This window comes from Leopardus geoffroyi, chromosome D2 (assembly GCF_018350155.1).
Source record: "Leopardus geoffroyi isolate Oge1 chromosome D2, O.geoffroyi_Oge1_pat1.0, whole genome shotgun sequence".
In the NCBI taxonomy this organism is placed as follows: Eukaryota; Metazoa; Chordata; class Mammalia; order Carnivora; family Felidae; genus Leopardus; species Leopardus geoffroyi.
The window spans coordinates 32,783,920-32,803,381 of NC_059334.1; the positions used below are offsets into that span (position 1 = coordinate 32,783,920).

Sequence of the window (19,462 nt, forward strand, 5' to 3'; positions counted from 1 at the left end):
GAATCAAGAGAAGTTGCTAAGGACAGCACTGTCTCTTTACCCCAAGCCAGTCATCCCACCCGTGAGGTGTCCAGCATGATCAGGGCTAGGCTGGGCGGGGCGGGGAGGAGATCTACCCTAACCCTCCTCTGTGACACTGGATAAGCCACCTTCTGCTGGGCCTTGGGGACCCTGTTTGCGTTTTCCTGCACAGGTCAGAGATCACCGTGAGTTCTTAGAGTTCTTGAACTTCTGTGTACTAACGATCTTTGTGCAGGAGTGCGGGAACCTGTGCGTACATAGGCACACAGGTTTGTGCACATGGGTGTCATGTGTGCAGGTGTGTGTGTGTGTGTGTGTGCACGCACGCGTGTCAACAATGTCACAACCTAAGGCTGTGTATTCTCTGTCCTCTAAGGATCAAGACAAGACCAGGCCTCTGTCCACCCTGGCCAACTTGGCCATCATCATCACGGATGTCCAGGACATGGACCCTATCTTCATCAACCTGCCTTACAGCACTAACATCTATGAGCATTCTCCTCCGGTAAGAGGCTCCCTGGCCCTCGTGGGGCTTCCCTCTGAGCTTCCGTTGGGGACGGGGGCCCTGTTTGGTAGGACAGGCTCTTCCTTGGCATTTCTTATTCCCTTCAGTCCCTGTGGCTGTCAGTGATGGGTGTCTTGGCACAGTGAAAACCCAACCCCCTCTTCATACCGCACCCCGTGTCCTCACCCTCTCACTTCATCCCCAGAGGGTTCCAAGAAGCGAAACACAAAGACTTACTAGCATAAACGAACAGGAGCAGCTCAGAAAGATTTATGTGGGATCCTAGGGATGCCTGTGGAACCAGCCTGGTCTGGAGAGCACATTTGGACTCAGCCAGGCTTACCCAAACAGATTTGGGCTCAGCCATTTTCATGGGTCGATCTGCCTCTCCCAGCCAACCAGTGCTGCCTAAGATGGCAGCCGTTTACCCCCCTCTCCCCAACCCTCTCTGGCCTGGCTCTTCTCTGAGAGCACACAGCTCTGGCTGCTCCTCCTAACTGCTGTGTCTTTGGATTTCTCAAGTTCATGTTTTCAAAAGAGGCACCTGATTGGCCGTGCTCGTAATTTTGTGCCACGTTGCACAGTCACAGATCTCCAGCCAGCCTGGAGATTGGCTGCCCTTGGGCTCTGTGTCTGCCTCTGGTTCAGTCGGTTGTGACTGGGAATCTTCGAGACCCAGACGTGCTACTGCCTGCTTGGCAGGGGCTGGGAGCGGGCAGCTTCACTCGCCCATCCCTTGCCTGGTCGCCATCCGTGGTTTTGTGCAAACTCGACTAAAACACACACTGGGCTGATAAATTAAGAAACACTGGCTCCTCTCGGCAGGTGCAACCCTGGACATGCAGCTTGGGGAGTCTCTCTTGTGGAAAGAAAAACGTGCCCTTCCTTTTGACGGAGCTCAGTGTGCTTAGAGGAAAGACACAATTTGGAGAGCAAAGCAGGGCACCCACATGCACGCCTGCATAGGCTCACAGGATTAGGTTATCAGTGAAAGGCAGGCTTCCCTTGATCAGGGTGCAGACTGTACCTATAAGGCCACCACAGGCCAGGGAAGCCTGACCTCCAGTTTGGAGGCTGTGGTCCATCCTGACCATGGCATCCTCGAAGCACTGTGCTTTAGTCTCCGGGTTTGTGGGGGTAGTAGCCACGTCTTTCTTGGGGCCAGGTATGGGCTGGAGGACCTAGCAGGCAAGATCCTTTTTAGTCTCCTCCTGCAGGCATCTGGAGATGTTTTTGGGGTGGAGGGGGACATCTCAATGCCCCGCCCCCCCTCACCTTCTCTTTCTTAGTGGTCCATGGACAGCAGGACCTCTAGCTTTTGAGGCTAAAGGCTATCTCCTTCCAAAGTCTCTTTGCTACCCCCACATCTTCTCAGGCCAGGGAGTCCTTCCCTGGCCTTTCAGAGAAGATAGGCCCTTCCAACTGTCCCTGGCCCCTAGATGTCCCCTTCTTAGCACTCAGCGCTCTTGGACAGCTGGCTCAGCCTCTGCTTCCCTGCTAGACTGGAAGCGTAGTTGGGCAGGGATTGGGACTGCTGTGGGCATAGCACATCAAGGGTGCTAAGGATGTGTTTGTGGAGTGAATGAATGAATGAATGAACGAACGAACGAATGAACAAACGATGTCCTGGTCAGACCAGCCCTCTCACCATCCTGCCATCCTCATCACCCCTTATGGCCGCTCCTATCACCAGTACAAAATCTGCCCGTCTGTTGGTTCCCAGCTCACTGGCCACCTTTCTTTGATTTTTTTTTTTTTTCCTGGCTTTATCCTCACCAGCCCGTAGACGTAACCAGCCATTTCTTTCCCTCAGCCCTCCCTGTGTTGCATAATTTACCACTGAATTATAGTTGTCCCTATAATGTTCACCGACGTGTGAGTGCGTTATTTTGGAGCTCCTGGTAGTCAAGGTACCTGAGTCTCTGGGACCCGGTCTCAGGCTTCCAGTGGGTCTCCCAGGGCATCGTGCCCAGGGCTGAGTGCAGAGAAGATGCTCAAAGCCAACTTGTTGGTTGAAGTGAGGATGTGATGGCGACCAGGCAGCCAGGGAAACTGGGAGCAGGTCCCCGCACCCACCTTGGCCAAATCACACACACTCTGGATGGCTTCCTCACTGGGAAACAGACTGGGAATGTCTACAGTAGTGTCTCCATCCCCCGAGGGCTTCAAGGATTAGAGGTTGCATGCTTGTGTACAGTACCCAGCGAGGCATTCGGTCACAGTGGTTATGAGTAGGTTGTCCCTTTGGCGCCGTGAGGCCACCAAAGCCAATGCCCCAGGAGCTCCCAGGGAGCAGGTGTGAGCCCCACCACTTAGGTCACGACTGGGCTCAGGGGAGCCAGACGAGGAAGTAAGGGGGAGGTTTCGGACTTTCCCAGGCACCCACAGAATCTTCTCGTGGGCACACAGCTCGGCCTCTCCACCCTGTCCCCACACTTAAAAGGAGCACTGTCACTTGTGTGTCCCTAGCACAGCTTTTTCTGCTGCACGCCGATTCCCATATACTCCAAGCGTGATTTTCCCAGGCTTCTAATCGGTTTCCATGCCTTGATCCAGGCCCTGCGTGTCCCTTTACAGTGTGGAATCCTGACTTAACTCAGTAGTTCCCAGGCCGGCCAGGGCCAAGGAGCACTGTGGCAGGCCCAGCCTCCTCGACCCGAGGACCCAGGCATCCCCCCTCCCAGCCTTGCCTCTGCTGGCCTCGGGGCCTCCATTCGGACCCCGGCCCACTCTGCCTCACTCTTCCTCTTTATCTGCGGCTCCCAGCATGTATGCCTCTCTCTATCAGTGTATCGGGCCAGCATGCCTCATCTAAAGTGTATATATTACCTAATAAAATCCTTCTTATTTGGGATTATTGCATCAAATTTTAATTTCCTCACTCGAGCAGCGGCATGTCGACCTGCCCGTCAGTGAAGGACCGATAGAAGGTGAAAAGAGCGGATAAACTGCACAAATTACTGCCAGCTGATGCCTATCAGCCCTTTGACTGGAATTGACTGGAATTAAGGACTGAGAAATAGGATTTTCTGCCTCAGAATCTGCTGTGGCAGCTCTTGTCGGAAGTCCCCTGCAGCCCCCACGGGCCCCCTCCCCCCACAGGCACCTCCCACCTCCTGAAGCAAACTGTGTCCACCTTTCAAGTCCTTAATCCTGTCATGGAACCAGGAAAGCAGTCCCAGGGGAGAGAGGTGGGCTGGGACCCCCGAGGCCCGGCAGAGCCTGATGGGTTATAGCTCCAGCTCCTGTCCTGGCCGGCTGCTTTGGAAAAGGCAGGCCACACAGAAGGGAGACACAAGTTCCTTCTAGAGAAGTCTGAGCTCCACTCAGCTCTGCCCCCGACTTCCCCGCCAGTACCCAGACCTCGGAGGCAGGGGCCGTTTCGCACACCTCCCCCACCCCTGGCTTTGGCACACCTACTGGGCACAGAGCCCCGGGCCTGTCACCTCTGCCAGCCGTGGAGTCCCCCAGACCCACCTCAACCCAGCCCTCCATTCCCCAGTCATCCGCACCCCACCCACTCCCCACGCTTTGGGACTTGAGACCAATTCTGGAACCCTCTGAGCCTCCGTTTCCTCACATATTCCCCCGCACTGGGGCTTGTGAGGAAAACGTGAGAGTACCTGTGTTGGGGGCCCAGCGCGGTGCTTGGCACAGAGTAGGTGTTTAACCAGTGCTAGCTCTCCCTGGGCTGTTAGCTGCTCTCTCTATAGGACACCCGGAAAACACCTTACCCGTAGAACGCGTGGTGTGATTCTGGAGTGCTAGGGAGTCTGAACGTGCCGAAGTCCTTTGGAACATCATATGCATGCGCTCCCTACGGAGAGGCAACGCAGCTTGCATCAGACGCTCACGGTGGTCCCCGTGAACACTGACCGTCACGTCTATAGCATTTGCTGTGCGTCCTGGGTGCAGTTCCAAGCGCTTCACAAATATCGGTTGCTCAGGGGTGGAGGCTGTCATGACACCCATTTTATAGATGGGGAAAACAAGGCAGCGAGAGATCAAGTAACTCACTCGAAGCGTTCGCAGCCCAGACAGCCTGGCACCAGGCAAACCCCGAACCCCGTCACCATACTGCTCTATCAGCCAGCAGGAGCCGGGACCCTGGGGGCCTGTGCCCCCTTAACCTCTCAGGGGAGCCTCCTTTCCCAGGAGGCCTCCTGCTTACAACATGGGTTCCTGTGACAGGAGGAGCCTCGTGGCAGGGTGGACCCTTCCCTGACCCTCCTGGGCCTTCCCACCTACTCTCCCAGCCAACCCCGCCCCTAGCTGGAGGGCCAGCCAGTTAGGGGCCTGGCTCTGGGCCGGGCAGGGGCCATGCTTCCCCATCCCCTCGTCTTTGGAAATAAGTTTCAGTATATTGAAAATATAATTACTGAGACTCCGAAACAAGAGCCGTGGGATCCCAAGAGCCCCCATTCCTCCCCGTTAATTCCTTCTCATAACATTTCCAGTCTTTGTGGCTGCACTTGTATTAAAAGCTCAGGGTTTTATTAAAAATGGATTTATTTACCCAAAAAGAGATGAAACCCCAAACTTTGTCAGGAGCCTGTTGGATCTCACTTCCCAGAAGCTCAGGTGTGGTTCTTCCTGGGGAGAGCCGGCCTCCTCGTCATCTCGTCCTGGATTGCCTGCCGGCCCCTCGGAGCCCCACCGGCAGCCCAGGGTGGGAGTGCCCGTGGGGGAGGTGCTCCCAGGGCTCTTTGGCCACCAGGTCCCTTATTTGCACGGGCCACCACCGGCCCCGTTTCAGTCCTCCGGGGGCTCACTAGGCCCAGCTCAGCCCAGCCACTCCCGGATTGTACGCCCGGAGACCTGCGGTCGCCCCTTGAGGTTTCTTGTTTAATGACCTTCTGGAAAGGTGTTCTGGTAGCCTCGGGGCCCAGTTAACCTGGCAGGCTAGTCTGTGCCCTCAGCAGGCCAGGGGCTGCCTGGGACCTGGGAACCCTCATACTGGAACACGTTTGGGCCCCAGGCCACATGGGGCTCTAGAAAAGAGGGGGTTGTTCCCGTGTCCAGAAAGCCCATCCTGGCACCCAAGACTCACACCGTTGGGACCTCCCCCTGGAGACAAATCCAGGCCCCCCCTATGTGAGGAGTGGCCCCCAGAAAGGCAGACACCCCCAAAAGTGCCCTGTGTGGGGTGATACCGGGGGGAGCAGTTAGCATAGACGCTGCAAATCTGACGAATGCCTCCTGAATGACCCCCCCCCCCCCCCCCCCCCACACACACAGATGCCTGGGTCTGGGACCATTAACTGATGTTACAGGAGAAGAGTCTGTCATCAGACCAGAAAGCCCAAGAGAGCAAAGGCTAACAGGGTTGTTGTTGTTGTTGTTTCAATCACTTTACTAACTTCTAGGAGCCTTTACTACACTAAGCCCAAGGGAAGGAGGGGATATGGAAGTGGTCCCGAATGTGACATGAGCTAATGCTTGTGAAGTGCTTAGATTGGTGCCTGCCACATCACAGGGACTTTCATAAATGACAGCGTCATTATCACAGAAGCTGGTAGACAGGCAGTGTTGCCTGGAGGGCAAGAGCATTTTGGAGGCAAAGTATCTGACTTTGAACCCTGGTTTCACCATTCATTTGTTGCAACGGGACCATGGCCAGGTCCCGTAACTCGAGTCCCTCAGTTTCCTCATCCGGAAAATGGGGCTTCTGGAGTAGGTGTGAGGGGGAAGGGAGTTCCTAGCAGGTGTTTGCCGCAGCACAGAGTGCTTGAGAAAGACCAGAACCTGCCTTAGCGGGAACTTCCCGGGCTCTGACCCCCTTTGGGTCCTCAGAACCCACCTGGGGAGATGCTCACTTAATGATGTCTTTCTCTGACTTGGTAACAGTCTATTTCCCCCCCAGGGGGTGTCGTCAGAGCTCTGGGATCCCTTATCCCAGCGGGGTGGGGGGGGGGGCCCAAGGAGGGAGCCACATCTGCTTTCTGCACGGCCTTGGCCTCGGGGCAATGGCCGTGTTTCTCCTGGAACATTCTCGCCTTCCCTCAGCCTACCCTAGAGGTGTTCCAGATTGCTGCACACCTGGGCCCAGGAGAGGATGGAGGGAGAGCTGTGCAGGGGCAGCACTGCCCCGAGTGGGTGAGGTGGTGAATGCCCCTTCTGTGTCTGGAGGGGAGGTGTCTCGCTCCCGGGCCCCCCTCCCCCTCAGAGGGCCTCCGTGTCAGAGAACAAGACTCTCTCCACAGGAGAAGGTGTTCAGGAGCACGTGGCCTGCAGACTTCACCCTCTAGCTGACGAGCAGCAAATGAGTGAGAGGCAGCATATCAAGGCCACAAGAGTTCATTAGACATGTAAATGCCAGGGTTGACATTTCCCTAGGGGATGGGGACAGGGCTGTCCTGCTCATTATTTAATTTTTTTTTTTCTTTTTAACGTTTATTCATTTTTGAGAGACAGAGAGGGACAGAGCGTGAGCAGGGGAAGGGCAGAGAGAGAGAGAGACACAGAATCCGAAGCAGGCTCCAGGCTCTGAGCTGTCAGCACAACGCGGGGCTTGACACGGGGCTCGAACCCACGAACCGCGAGATCATGACCTGAGCCGAAGTCAGACGCTTAACCGACTGAGCCACCCAGGCGCCCCTGTCCTCCTCATTATTAACCAGGGAGAACTGTAGCCCAGGCGAGAATCTCAGGCTGGCATGGTGGACAGGCTTGGCTGGCCAGACAATGGTGTGATAGGGCCTGGAGGCTAAGGTGAAGGTTGCCGTGGGCAAGGGACGACCCAGCAAGTGGTGGTGGTGGCGAAATGAGAATCATCTTGTATACGTTCATTCATTCAATCAGCCAACCGACCCATCAACTGACATGTGAATGTGCCCATTATATGGCAGGATCTCTTCCTGGAGAGTCTTATGGCTCCAGGCCTCTGCCTGTGCTGCCTAGTTTGCCTTCCGGATCATTTTCTCTCCCTGGAAAACTCGTCATTTCTCATGACCCGTCAAAATGTTGCTGCCCGTATAACCCTTTGCCAGCTCCTCCGGGTGGGCTTCGGCACTTTGGGGTACATTTCCGCATCTAAGCACCCTAATGTGTGTATAGCAGTGCCTGTGAATCTGTCTGCGACCCCTCCCCATAGACTGTGTACCCCCTAAAAGCGGGGACCCCTGAGTCCTCGTCCTGGTGGTCCCAGAACCTGGCTCCCTCTCCCCCATTGCTGCAGGGAGGATAGGCAGGAACTGCGGGTGGTACTGCTGAATAGGGCATGGTTCATAGGGCCTTGGTGGCCTCCCGGGTCATCCCTAGAGATACTCACTTTCGGGATTTATGATGCTTTCATTAGTAGAGTAATTGATCCATGTTCTCCTTTACTGAAGTCCTGGTGAAAGCAAGGTCCCAGGGTTATTGCTGTTACCCATACTACAGTGGGACAAATGACACCAGAAAGGTGCAGCAACCCTCCTGACGTCCCACAGCAATTTGATGGGTGGTTGAGATAGAGAGGAGATCTCTTGTCCCCCAGCTGGATGCTCTTCTTTCCTGGGTGGTCACACCAGATGGAGGGAGATGGGGAGGGGAAGAGAGAATGACAGCATCAGCAAGATTGGGCCTCCCCATGGGACTCTGAGGTGTTTGCCAAGGCCTCAGTGTTATGTCCCCAGGGTGATGGGGACAGCCGAGACCTGAGCACTCAGCAGCTACTTCCTAGGCTGGCCTTGCAGCAGGGAGGCCGCCCGGGGGCTGGACAACCAAACTCAGGTCCCTCCTCTCTCCTGCCCAGGGCACAACCGTGCGAGTTATCACTGCCATTGACCAGGATAAAGGACGTCCCCGGGGGATTGGCTACACCATCGTCTCAGGTAAGGCCTTGGGAAGGGAACTGAGTGGATGAAGGAGGGAGGAGCCAGGAAGGAGGAGAGAGAGGTGCTTGGGACTGAGGCTAAGATGTTGGGGGCTGCTGGGGTGGTGTCAGGTGACAGGAGTGTGTGCAACAGTCCAAGGTCCGAGGCATCTGAGCACTTTGGGGCTCTGAGCCCGGGTCATTGGAGACTCCCATCTAACCTCCTTCAGTGCTCTGTTTTTCTTTGTTTTCTTTTCTGACTTGATGAAAGGGTGGCATTTGTACATCATTTTAGAATGAATAGAGCTACACCTCAGCTGATTTCATGCTCCCATCACATTTCTGACCATTGGAAGTTCATGTCTGGTCTCAAGGGAGGCACAGAGCCCCTCCTCTCCCACCCGCTCTCTCGGTTGAGCGGAATGGTGACTGGCTACAAAGAAGGTTCTGGGTGATGGCGTCCCTGACCTCCTATCCCCACCCAAAGATGGATCATGTAGCAGCTCCATTTGGCTGTCCCAGGACTGGGTGGCTTTGGAGAGAGGGAGCCGGTGACAGGCCCATGAGAGGCTGCTCACTCACACACACTCTCTGGGTCTGTCCCTGTGTACCCTGCCCACCACACACGTGGCCTCCTTCCCTGCCCACTGGTCCGTGAAGGGTCAGCCTAGTGCATGTGGGCAGGCCAGACTGATGGCCAGGAGGATGGCAGGCCAGCAGGCCAATGTCTACCTCGGCGCCTCTCCTGACCACACCTCCACAACAGAGAGCAACAATTTGGGGACATATTTTCCCTAAAACTCAAAAGACACCAAGGTGTAATGATGAAGAACGTAGAGGATGGAGTCTCGTGAGTGTATTGCCTTGGGATGGTCTCCATACCTCAGTTTCTCAAACATAAAATGGGAGCAGTAAGAGTGCCTACCTTGGATGGTTAAGGGTCAGAAGACTTAATATATGTAAAGAACCCAGTTAATGGATCTAAGGTCCTTTATAAGTGTTAGTTGCTGTTATTATTTTTATTACTAGCAGCCAATAATAACCTTGCAAAGTTGGGGATTAGCTGGTGGGAAGAAGCACCCCCCATCCTCAGGAACGCAGGAAATCAGGAGCATTGTGGGTTCCCTGTGATCTGCAGCTGCTGGCATGACTACCATTGTGTCTTCCAGCCCAGGACCCAAAGCAAATTCCACCCCAGCTCATGTGGTCAGCAGCAGCATAGATTCGGGCCTCTCTTCCCCCACCCCACTTCCTCCCCATTGTGGTGCCCCACACAAGACTCAGCAGAGTAAACACCAATATGTACTTGTGGAAGGAAGGGAGAGAGGGAGGGAGGGAGGAAGGAAGGAAGGTAGTGACTCCAGGATAGTGGGTTTTCAAATTCCAGAATGCCCAAGGATCACCTGGGGCTCCTACCAAAAATAGAGTCCTTGGAACCCATGGAGAGTTTCATGCTGTGGAACTAGGGTGGGGCTCAGGAATGGTCCTTTCTCACAGTGCCCCAGGTACAGATGGTCCTTAGGCCAGGGTGTGGAAAAGCTAGTCCTAGGAAGGAAACCATTCTGCGGGAAGGCAGAGTTCCCCCCCCCCCAGAATTTGGGGGCCCTCTCCCATTGAGCAGAGGAGGGAGGCCCATGCTGATGTTGGTCTCCTTTATGAGTTTTTCGATTTGGGAAGCAAATCAAGTGCCTCCCAGGGGCAAGGGAGCTAGAGAGCTCCCCTGCAGCTAGAGAGCTGCAGAAACACCGGTGAACCCCAAGGATGATAGTTGAGGGGTCAGGATAAGGTAACAGCGTGAAGGGGACACCAGGCTGGGTGGGGGATTGTCTCCTCATCTCATTGCCTGTGTGCTGGTTCCAGACATACCCCCGCCTGGATGAGGTGGGGAGCAAGGAGCCAGGAGCTAGCCTGCAGTCACGGCCAGACGGGAAATTCCTGCAGTGACACTGAAAGGCCATCCTCCAGGGTGTTGGTCCATTCCAGGTTCATGCTGGGTGCTAGGCCACCAGCCTCAGACCCTGAGGCCCTCTCCAGCCTTCAAAGATGGCCCCAGCCAGCTCTCCCTCCTCACCCCATCCCCTGGGAGCAGGAGGCTGGAGGGCAGAGCTGCTGAGCCTTGGGTATCTGAGCTGGGCTCTGGAACCTGAAGTCTGGGGCCAATTTCCTGTGGCAGCATCCTACGAGATTTCCAAGGGCATGCTCTCCTGGGCCAGGTCCCCAAGTATGAACCGCAGGATGAGAAAGGAAACCCGGAATGTGAAACTACAGGTAGGCGATGTGTGTAAAGGTGGGGGCAGGAGGCAGAAACTTCTGGAAGGCCTGGAGCACTTAGCGTAGCTTTATAGGATTCCCACTGCCAGCAAAGATGTGCTTTGAGGGATTTTTTAGAAAGGTTGACAAATGGGTTTCCTCTCACATGCCAACTGTGATTGATTGGTAATGGCTGCCTGAAGAGGACCCGTGAAGCCAAGCAGGCTCAGTGCGGTACTCAATTGGTAGAGCCTGTTACTGATGTGGAAAGAGAGAGGGCAGCACGTGCAGCAAATAGTTGCCATCCTTGCCAAGATAGCACTTGGACCTCGCTTATAGGGTGGCCTTGATGGTCCTTTAACTCCTTCATGGGTCTTTGTCGCCACAAAACCCGCAGCCCCACCCAAATGCTTTTCAGGCAGCTGGAGGAAAACGTTTCCCTTTTCCTTCCCTCCCGATCCTGCTGCCCACCTGCCTGTTCCTGCCCGCCCTTCTCTGGCCCTGGGATGGCATGGTCCTCCTGCAGCCTGGCCTCACTGTGAGCCTAAAGCAGGCAGACCAGCAGAAGGGCAAAGTCCCCCAGGGGAGCAGGAGACGGAAAGCTAGGATGTGGCCTCAACTCTACTTCACTTGACCACCATAGACACTGCTGCAAAGCACATTGTCTCCCAAGGATCTGGCCTCACACACATGCCTTTCCAGTGATGTTAAGTCTCGGCCCTTCCCTGGGAGGCTCAGCCAGTGTCTGTTTGGCTTGAAGCAGGAAGAAGGAGTGCCCCCCAAGGGCATCTTCACATGGACTGCCCCAAGTTAGCCCTGAGTACCCTGTGGGAGCCTGCTTCAGCCCTCAATACTAGGGAGCCATTTTCATTGGAGAGGAAAAACGAGGGTCTTGGTGGCTCCTAGAGCCAGGTGTGAGTCCCGACAGCCACAGAGGGTGACCCAGTCTCTGGGCACCTCCAGAGCCTGGGAAGGGGGTGGCTCTGTCTGTATGTGGGTGGACACAAGTCTGAGCCCATGAGTGATCCATGGCGTGCGGTTAACCTGCTGGGCTCCTTGAGGCCCCCATCCCCTCTGGGCTGTTTATCAGCCCTGCAGCTGGGGGGATTTATGTCTGCACACCAGCGCTTTCGCCATTACTAATGACCCCTTTGTTTTGCCAAGAACAAAGAGGCCTTCAGAGGTAAGTTATGGCTCCATTGCCATCAATTTGTTCTCAGCCTCTTGTGGCCAAACTGAGACTGAAGAATGACAAGGTTCTTTTCCACAGAGGACCTGGCACGGGCCCCATCTGCTTCCTCAGCCTGTGCCTGGCCTGCCACTCACCAAGGGCATCACTTCCTTCAGGACCCGAACAAAATGGGGCTCCCATCCCCAAAGGCCAGCCCAGCCCGGGGTCTCAACAGGCACCTTCCTTTGCCAGATGGAGACAGTCCTGCTTCAAGGGGCAGCTGTGACCCTCCCCATACAGAGCACTGACTGGACTTGCAGTCCAGAGTTGTGGGTTCAAGGTCCAGCTCTGCCACCTGCAGCAGTGTGTCTGAGAAAGGCGTTTGACCCCTCTTAACCCCATAATCTTTTACCATGGTACAGGGTTAATAATCCCTATGGCAGATAAAATGGTGCCAGAGAGGCTCTAAAGGGCCATAAAGTATTAAGCATTATTAATTATCAAGGAAAGATCAGGCCCAGGGGTCCTAGGAACTTCTATTCACTCATTTCTTCCTTCATCCATTTAAGCAGGGAAGCGGTTGAGAGGGCAGGTTCTGTGGCTGCTGTCCAGGGTGCTGACCGCTAGCTGTGCTGGCCAGTACGGTTGCCCTGTGGCTACTGAGCTCTTGATATGTGGCTAGTCTGTGAGATAACCCAGGGGATTTTGAAGACTTATTATGCAAAACAAGTTATAAAGCATCTCATTAATAATGTCTTATATTGATGACATGTCGAAGTCATATTATTTTAGATAGACTGAGTGAAATACAACATATTATTAAAATTAATTTCATCTATTTTTTTAATGTTGAATGTTTTTAATGTTTAATGGCTACTAGAGAATTTAAAATACCACGTGTGGCTCACATCCTATTTCTGTGGGCAGCTCTATTCCAGAGTCAGACCGCCTTGCTCACCTGCTACCACTGACTAACTGTGTAACCTGCGTCAGTTTTTCAGTCTGTGAAATGGAAAGTAGGAGTAGCCTGAGCCTCATGGGGAAGCTATGCACATAGAGAGAGCAAAGATACATAAGTTTGTAGAAGAGCGTCTGATTTTATAGTAAGTGCTCAACAAATGTGCGCTCTTGGCATCCACCCGCATTGGATCAAGGGTCTTCTCTGAGCCAAGAGCTGTGCTAATGTCCTGAGAATGTGTGAGACTGGAGGCACTGTCTCAGCCTCTGGAACCTGTAGGGTAGGTGGGGAAGCAGACTGAGATACGTGGGCTGCGTCGGTAGCTATTGACATGGAGTGATGGCTCCCTGGAAGGTCCATTAGACTGTTCTCTCTACTTCTCTGTATGTTTGAAAATATCTGTAATAGGAAGTGAGGAAGAATCCATGGGAGGGGCCACCTCCCCCAGCCATCGCTGGGGTGAGGACACTCACCGAGAAGAGATCATCTAAGCCGCCCCCCGACCGATGAGCAGGAACTACCTGGGAACTGTGGAGTTAGGGTGTTACAGGCAGAGAGCACAGTGTTTACCAGGATCCCAGAGCAGGAGAGAGTGCGGTACATTTGTGGAACTGCAGTAATCCAGCACGGCTGAGCGCAGCCTGCAAGGGAGACCTTGGGGAGGGGAGGCCACAGAGGGAGGCAGGGCCCAGCCATGCAGGGTATGGAATGCCCAGCTCAGGAGAATGCCAGGCCTTGCTCCTGAGGGTGGTAGCAAGCCAGTTCTAGGGGTGGGTGGGTGGCGGGGCGGGGGGTGGTGGGAGATGTTGTTGAGGTGTGTTGTGTGAAGCTCCAGTGGTCAGACTGGAGCCAGTGGGCTGGAGGAGGGCAGGCAGAACAAGCAGGCCCAAGGGGAGGCTGCCGTGGTGTCCCCCAACTGGCTGTCACATTGGGAAGCCGAGATAGCAGAGCCAAAGGAGGATGAGGAGGCTGAGGTGACAGGAGGTGACTGATGGGGCAGGTGGCACAGGACCTGCCCACCGCCTGAGACACCTCTCGAGCCCCCTTGAGCAGGGAAATTGCTTACTTTAACATCTGACTATTGTTTGTTCCAGAGAGGAACCCTGTTTTCCTAAGTACCCTTGAGTGGGTGACTGAAACTCTCAAAGGACTAGTTTCCCCAGCTTTTAATGGGGCCAGTCATATCTTTCTCACAGAGTTGTGAAAATAAGCATAAGTGAGGCCACTGTCTAAAATGGGCAGCGTTTGGTGAGTGTCACATAGGTCAGTTGCATGGTAGGCCCTCAAAAGAGGCCAACCATTTATTTCCCTCCTCCCTCAGGGAAGCAGGATGTGGCAGAGGCACGCAGGTGTCATGCTGCCCGAAGCCCGCATTCCTAGCCAAGGCCACTCTCACATGCTAGCAAGCTGGGCTCCCCCAGTGGCCAGGAGCCCAGGTTGAAGGCTTCCATCAGTCATCCCCAAGGGCACTGAGGATTCTGTCCTGCCGTCACCTTTCTGCAAATACCCAGAGTTTTTGTGGTTTCTCCATCCCCTGATGTAGGAAGCCCATCTACAAGAGGCTATAGAGCAGCGGTTCTCAAAGTGAAGTGGGGGCCGTGGACCAGCAGCAGCAGCCCCTGAACTCTTGTTGGACATGGGAGCTCTCAGGCCCCACCCTGGAACTACTGAATCAGATGCCCAGGGCAGGGGGCTTAAGGAGCGCTCCGGGTGGTTCTGATGCCATCTGAATCCTTATTGGAAGCGTTTTCATTTTCCACACGTGCTAGACTGATGGGTTCTGTCATTTAATTCTCTCCTTCCTGTAACTGATGCTGAACGGACTCCTTTCCAGTGCCTGGGGTGTGAGGGTGTGGTGAACAAACCCTGGACAGCGCTTTCTACCATGTCCTGCCTTACAGCCTCTATCTCAGCCCAGCCACACCTTCCAGGCTACAGAAGCCCCGCCTCCCTCATCGTCCTTGCCTTGCAGGCCACGTCCCTTTTCCCATCACAGCCCTGCCTGCCTGGGCCTTCTGCAGCTCTGGAGTGTTCCCCAGGGTGAGGGGCAGGGAGAGCCATTTATTGGGTGCCTGCCATGTGCCAGGCACCGGCTGGACACATTTATCTCTCACAGCAGCCTGTGAGGGAGACATTATTACTCCATTCTACACACAAGTAAAGTGAGGATCTGCGAGTACATAGACTGGCCAAGGGTCACAGCTACTAAGTGGAAGAACATGAATTTTTTTTAATATTTAAAAAAAGTTTTTTAAATCTTTATTTTTGAGAGTGACAGAGAGAGAGAGAGAGAGAGAGAGAGCATGGGAGGAACAGAGAGAGAGGGAGACACAGAATCTGAAGCAGGCTCCAGGCTCCGAGCTGTCAGCACAGAGCCCAACGTGGGGGGCTCGAACTCATGAACCATGAGTCCATGACCTGAGCCGAAGTCAGATACTCAACCAACTGAGCCACCAGGTGCTACTTTTTAATTTTTTTATGTTTATTTTTGAGAGACAGAGTGCAAGCAGGGGAGGAGAAGAGAGAGAGGGAGGCACAAAATCTGAAGCAGGCTCCAGCCTCTGAGCTGTCAGTACAGAGCCTGATGCGGGGCTCGAACTCATGAACTATGAGATATGACCTGAGCCAATGTCAGACACTTAACCAACTGAGCCCCCCAGGCTCCCCAGAAGAACATGAATTTGAACCCATGTCCCTCGGGTTCCAGAATACATCCATTTTTCATGATGACAGTGGTCTTCAAAGTGTGGTCCCCAGACTGGTGGCATCAGCATCAACTTCTAATAATGGGAATTATTAGAAATTCAAAATTTTGCACCCCAGTCTAAGCCTACTGAATTGGAAACTCTGGGGGCAGGGCCAGGTGATGCTGAGGCTGCTGGTCTGGGGACCACACTCTGAGAAGCACTGGTCTGGAAAAGCATGTGTAGTCGATAAGGGCGATATCACCCGCAAGGAGGCAAAAGTGTGCTATGGGGGTGAAAAGTTTTTACTCTATTTATCAAGCACAGCTGTATATGTGCAGACATATCTGTGGTATTGGAATTTCACGAGGGGAAGCAGTTAGGAAAAAATATCTTAAATGGCTGGTAGCAGGGGCAATAACGAAAGGAAGGTTGAGAAACAGTGGCCTGGAATCGAGAATCAGTGAGCAGTGTCAGGACTGAAACCCCTCACCCCTGCTTGAAAGGCAGTGGCCTCACTTCCAGTCATGTTGGAGACTTGCCCAGGTGTGTTAGTGAAGGACAAAGCCCTCACTTGCCAGTCCTTTGATCTTATGTCAATATTAACAAGTGAGGACGTTCCTTGAAAACACATTGAGTGCTTTGAAATGAAGGCTGCTTGTGTGTGAATGCACGTACGAGTATGGGTGTGCGTGTGCGCGTGTGTATGCGCGCGTGTGTGTGTGTGTGTGTGTGTGTGTGTGTAGAGAATAGTCAAATACAGTCAGACTTGCTCAAGCTTACACATATGCCAAATGCCAATAACTGGACTGGGCCCCTGGCCGTGGCCTGGCAGGGGGTAGCTATCACAGGAGACCATATTTTGAAATACATCAAAGCCCTTGTGATTAAGAGGTCTGGTGTTTTTTCTCCCCCACCCCCGAGAAGTGAAAACTTGGGAGAATCAGACCTGCCTTGGACACCTGAATCTCATGCCACAGCCCCTGGCTTGGGGTAGCATAGCGGGTGCCTGGAAGCACGTGAAACTTCAGGACATCTGGCTCGGCACAGGACGAATGGCCCACCTGGCTGGAGCCAAGAGGTGGCCAGGGAGAAGTGAACGGCAGATCACAGACAGGTGGGGGTGGGGGCAGTTGGTACAGGGCATAGGAGACAAAATGAGTGGGTTCTTGAGCAAGGCTGGGGGTGGGGAAGGGGAGCAGGGGGCCATCAGAAGATTCATCTTGTCTGGACGGATTGGAACAGGAGGCACGGGAACGAGGAATGATCTGCTAATAGACTGTCACACCAACTGGGTGGCGGGGGTGGTCATTGAGGAGATGTACGGGAAGGAAGGCTGCAGGCTCTGGCGACATACTGAAAATAGACAGCACAAGAGAAGGAGGAGACAAAGAAGCTTCTAATCTCTGAGTCGAGGTTTCTGGGGTCCTGGTGGTGGCCTAGACAGAAAGGGGCATATTCATAAGGAAAGTTGATCTGTTTACACCTGTGATTGCTACCCTAGACGTACATCAGCACACATACCAGAATTTACTGATCGCGTACTGAGGCAGACATCACTAGCTGATTCCAGCACACTTTCCCACCAGCCTAGACAGGCCACCAAGCCTTACCCAGCCCTCCAGAAGCCACTGACAGTTGGTAGGCACTCTCTCTAGAGCTGGAATGAATGTGTGCAAGGTATATTCCTTTTGCAGCCCGTGGCTTTTTCAGAACTATCTGGGGACAGTGCCTCTGGCAGGTTTTTTATGTGATTATACAAATACATTGGCACGTTATTTACAGTTCTCCCCCATCACCACACCTAAATGACAGTGATGAACCTCAGGAAAGCCTGTACTTCATTCCCCCCTTGATCTTTCTCCTTCCTCTCTTCAGGGGTGTGCTAACCAGCCGGCCTGTTCTTGCTCTCAGTGGCTCTCCTGTGCACCCCTTTGTGATCAACCAGAGAAGTCTTTGCTCTTCCCCCCTCCTTTAAGGAGACCCTATGTGCTCTTTGCCAGGATCAGCAGTTTGCCCCTTGCTTCCCATGGATAACGTTGGTCGGCAGACTTTTGAGAAGTGTCATTGCCACTGGGTCTGAGACCCTCCCTTCCAGCTGCTTCTCTCTCACATCCTCTTCATGGGCAGGAGTCTCTGTCCTGTGCTCAGGATACTATAGAACCTCCTACATGTCCTGTGTACTGTGGGAGCACCCCCCAAGATCTCCCTCTTAGGCCCAACTAGAACCTCTTCTGCTACACGTCGGGTCCACCTCCCTAGCTGGGCAGGGAATGGACCTCAGCTCAGCTCAGGGAACCACTTCTCTGGGGTCTGGCAGACCAGTCACGGCTGGAGGTTGCTCACAGGGGCTGGAGGTTATCCTAGCTCTTGGCTGGAGGTTGTTTGGCAGGGAGGTTCTAGTCCAGTTTCCCTATGTCAACAAGCATTTGTCTTTTTAACAAAGTTGACCCTTTTCCACTTTTCCTCATCTGTAGGGTAACTGCTTTGTATTGGACTTCCAGGGCTTTGAGACCTTTGGGGGATTATGAAATTAGCCACCATTTATTTTGCATTCTCTTTCTGTATTACCTCAAGCACAGGGAACTGATTCAGACATAATTCTTGGATCATGATCAACATTGGTCTATGTTGGCCCTCTTTAGTTTCATTATTAATTTTTATTTTAAAAAAAATTTTAATGTTTATTTTTGAGAGACAGAGACAGACTGCGAGCAGGCAAGGGGCAGAGAGAGAGGGAGACACAGAATCTGAAGCAGGCTCCCGGCTCTGAGCTGTCAGCACGGAGCCTGACGCAGGGCTCGAACTCACGAGCTGTGAGATCGCGGACCTGAGCCAAAATGAGACGTTTAACCAACTGAGCCACCCAGACCGCCCCTCATTACTAATTTTTAATGACACTGTGGACACCCATGAACCCACCAACCAACCCAAGAGCTCGACTGTCACCCATACCTCACATCTGGCTCTGTTCCTCCCCATCCCTATAGCCTTACCTTTGAATCTTGTGTTTTTTTCATTCCCTTGCTTTTAAGAACTATTTTGTCACATATAAATGGATCACATGTTGTTTGGGTTTAGTTGTCTTTGAACCTTACTTAAAAAGTGTCATGTTATGCATGGTCTCCAGGGACTTATGTTTTCTACCCAATATTATGTATCTGAGATTCACTCATATTTTTTTTCGTGTAGGTATCATTTGCTCAGTTTTATTACCGCACATTATTCTATCGTGTGAAAATACCCCAGGCAATCCACGTTCCTATCGATGGGTGCATGCATTGATTGCTGCTATTACAAACCGTGCTGCTACAGACAACATCTTGTATGTCTGTATGTCACAGAACATGTGTGAGAGTTGCCTGGGGCCAGACATCATCTCTGACCCTCACCATCACTCAAGGATGTGGCTGACCAGAGCCATTTACAAACAAGGAAACAGCTCACGTGCTTAGGGTCATGCAGCACGTAAGTGGTGGACGCAGGATTCGTATCTAGATCCTTCTGCTTCCACAGCCCACATTCTTTCTGCCATCCTTTACTGTTCCGCCTGGGAAATGAAGTAATTCCTGTCCACCCACTGGTCTGTGTGTGGACTAGAATCCCAGGATTCGTTCACTCATTCAGTTAACCGTGAATATTGATTGAGTGCCTACCATGGGCCAGGCTTCATGTTAGACCATGGGGACCAATGGCGAAGTGAAAGCCACTGTCACTGCCCCCGTGGAGCTCATGTGCCACTGGGAAGGAGGGGAACTAAATAAGTCTGCAGAGGCGGTGCCTGGTGGCTGTGGGGAGCACTGGGGAGGAAATACCGGGTGAGGAGAAGGGAGAGGGACCATCTGGAAGGGGGTCAGGAGGGCTGGGCTAGGCAGGTTGTTGTGCTTGACTCAGTACCCGCCCTACCCCACCCCCTCTCCACCCCCCCCCTCCCCGCAGGCTGTGGGCATTGGAGGAGACTTTGCCCCTCCCCTCAGAAAAGGTCTCAAATACCTTTTGGGGGCTTTGAACCTGAGATGAGCCCTCTAAGCAGCTCAGATTCCCAGCTCCCTTTTTCATCTCACTCCCTGGATGACTG

The 19,462-nt window shown here is 53.4% G+C and overlaps 1 protein-coding gene across 7 annotated transcripts in view; it reads left to right on the forward strand.

Annotated features, from left to right (window-relative positions):
• The window catches only part of CDH23 (cadherin related 23), a 416,047-nt gene that overhangs the window by 184,358 nt on the left and 212,227 nt on the right, over nucleotides 1-19,462 (forward strand). For all 7 annotated transcript variants that reach the window (XM_045439537.1, XM_045439536.1, XM_045439540.1 and 4 more), the window contains exons 8-9: nucleotides 398-526; nucleotides 8,262-8,340. In XM_045439537.1, coding sequence (XP_045295493.1) covers nucleotides 398-526; nucleotides 8,262-8,340 — 208 coding nt within the window. The remainder of the gene's footprint in view (nucleotides 1-397; nucleotides 527-8,261; nucleotides 8,341-19,462) is intronic.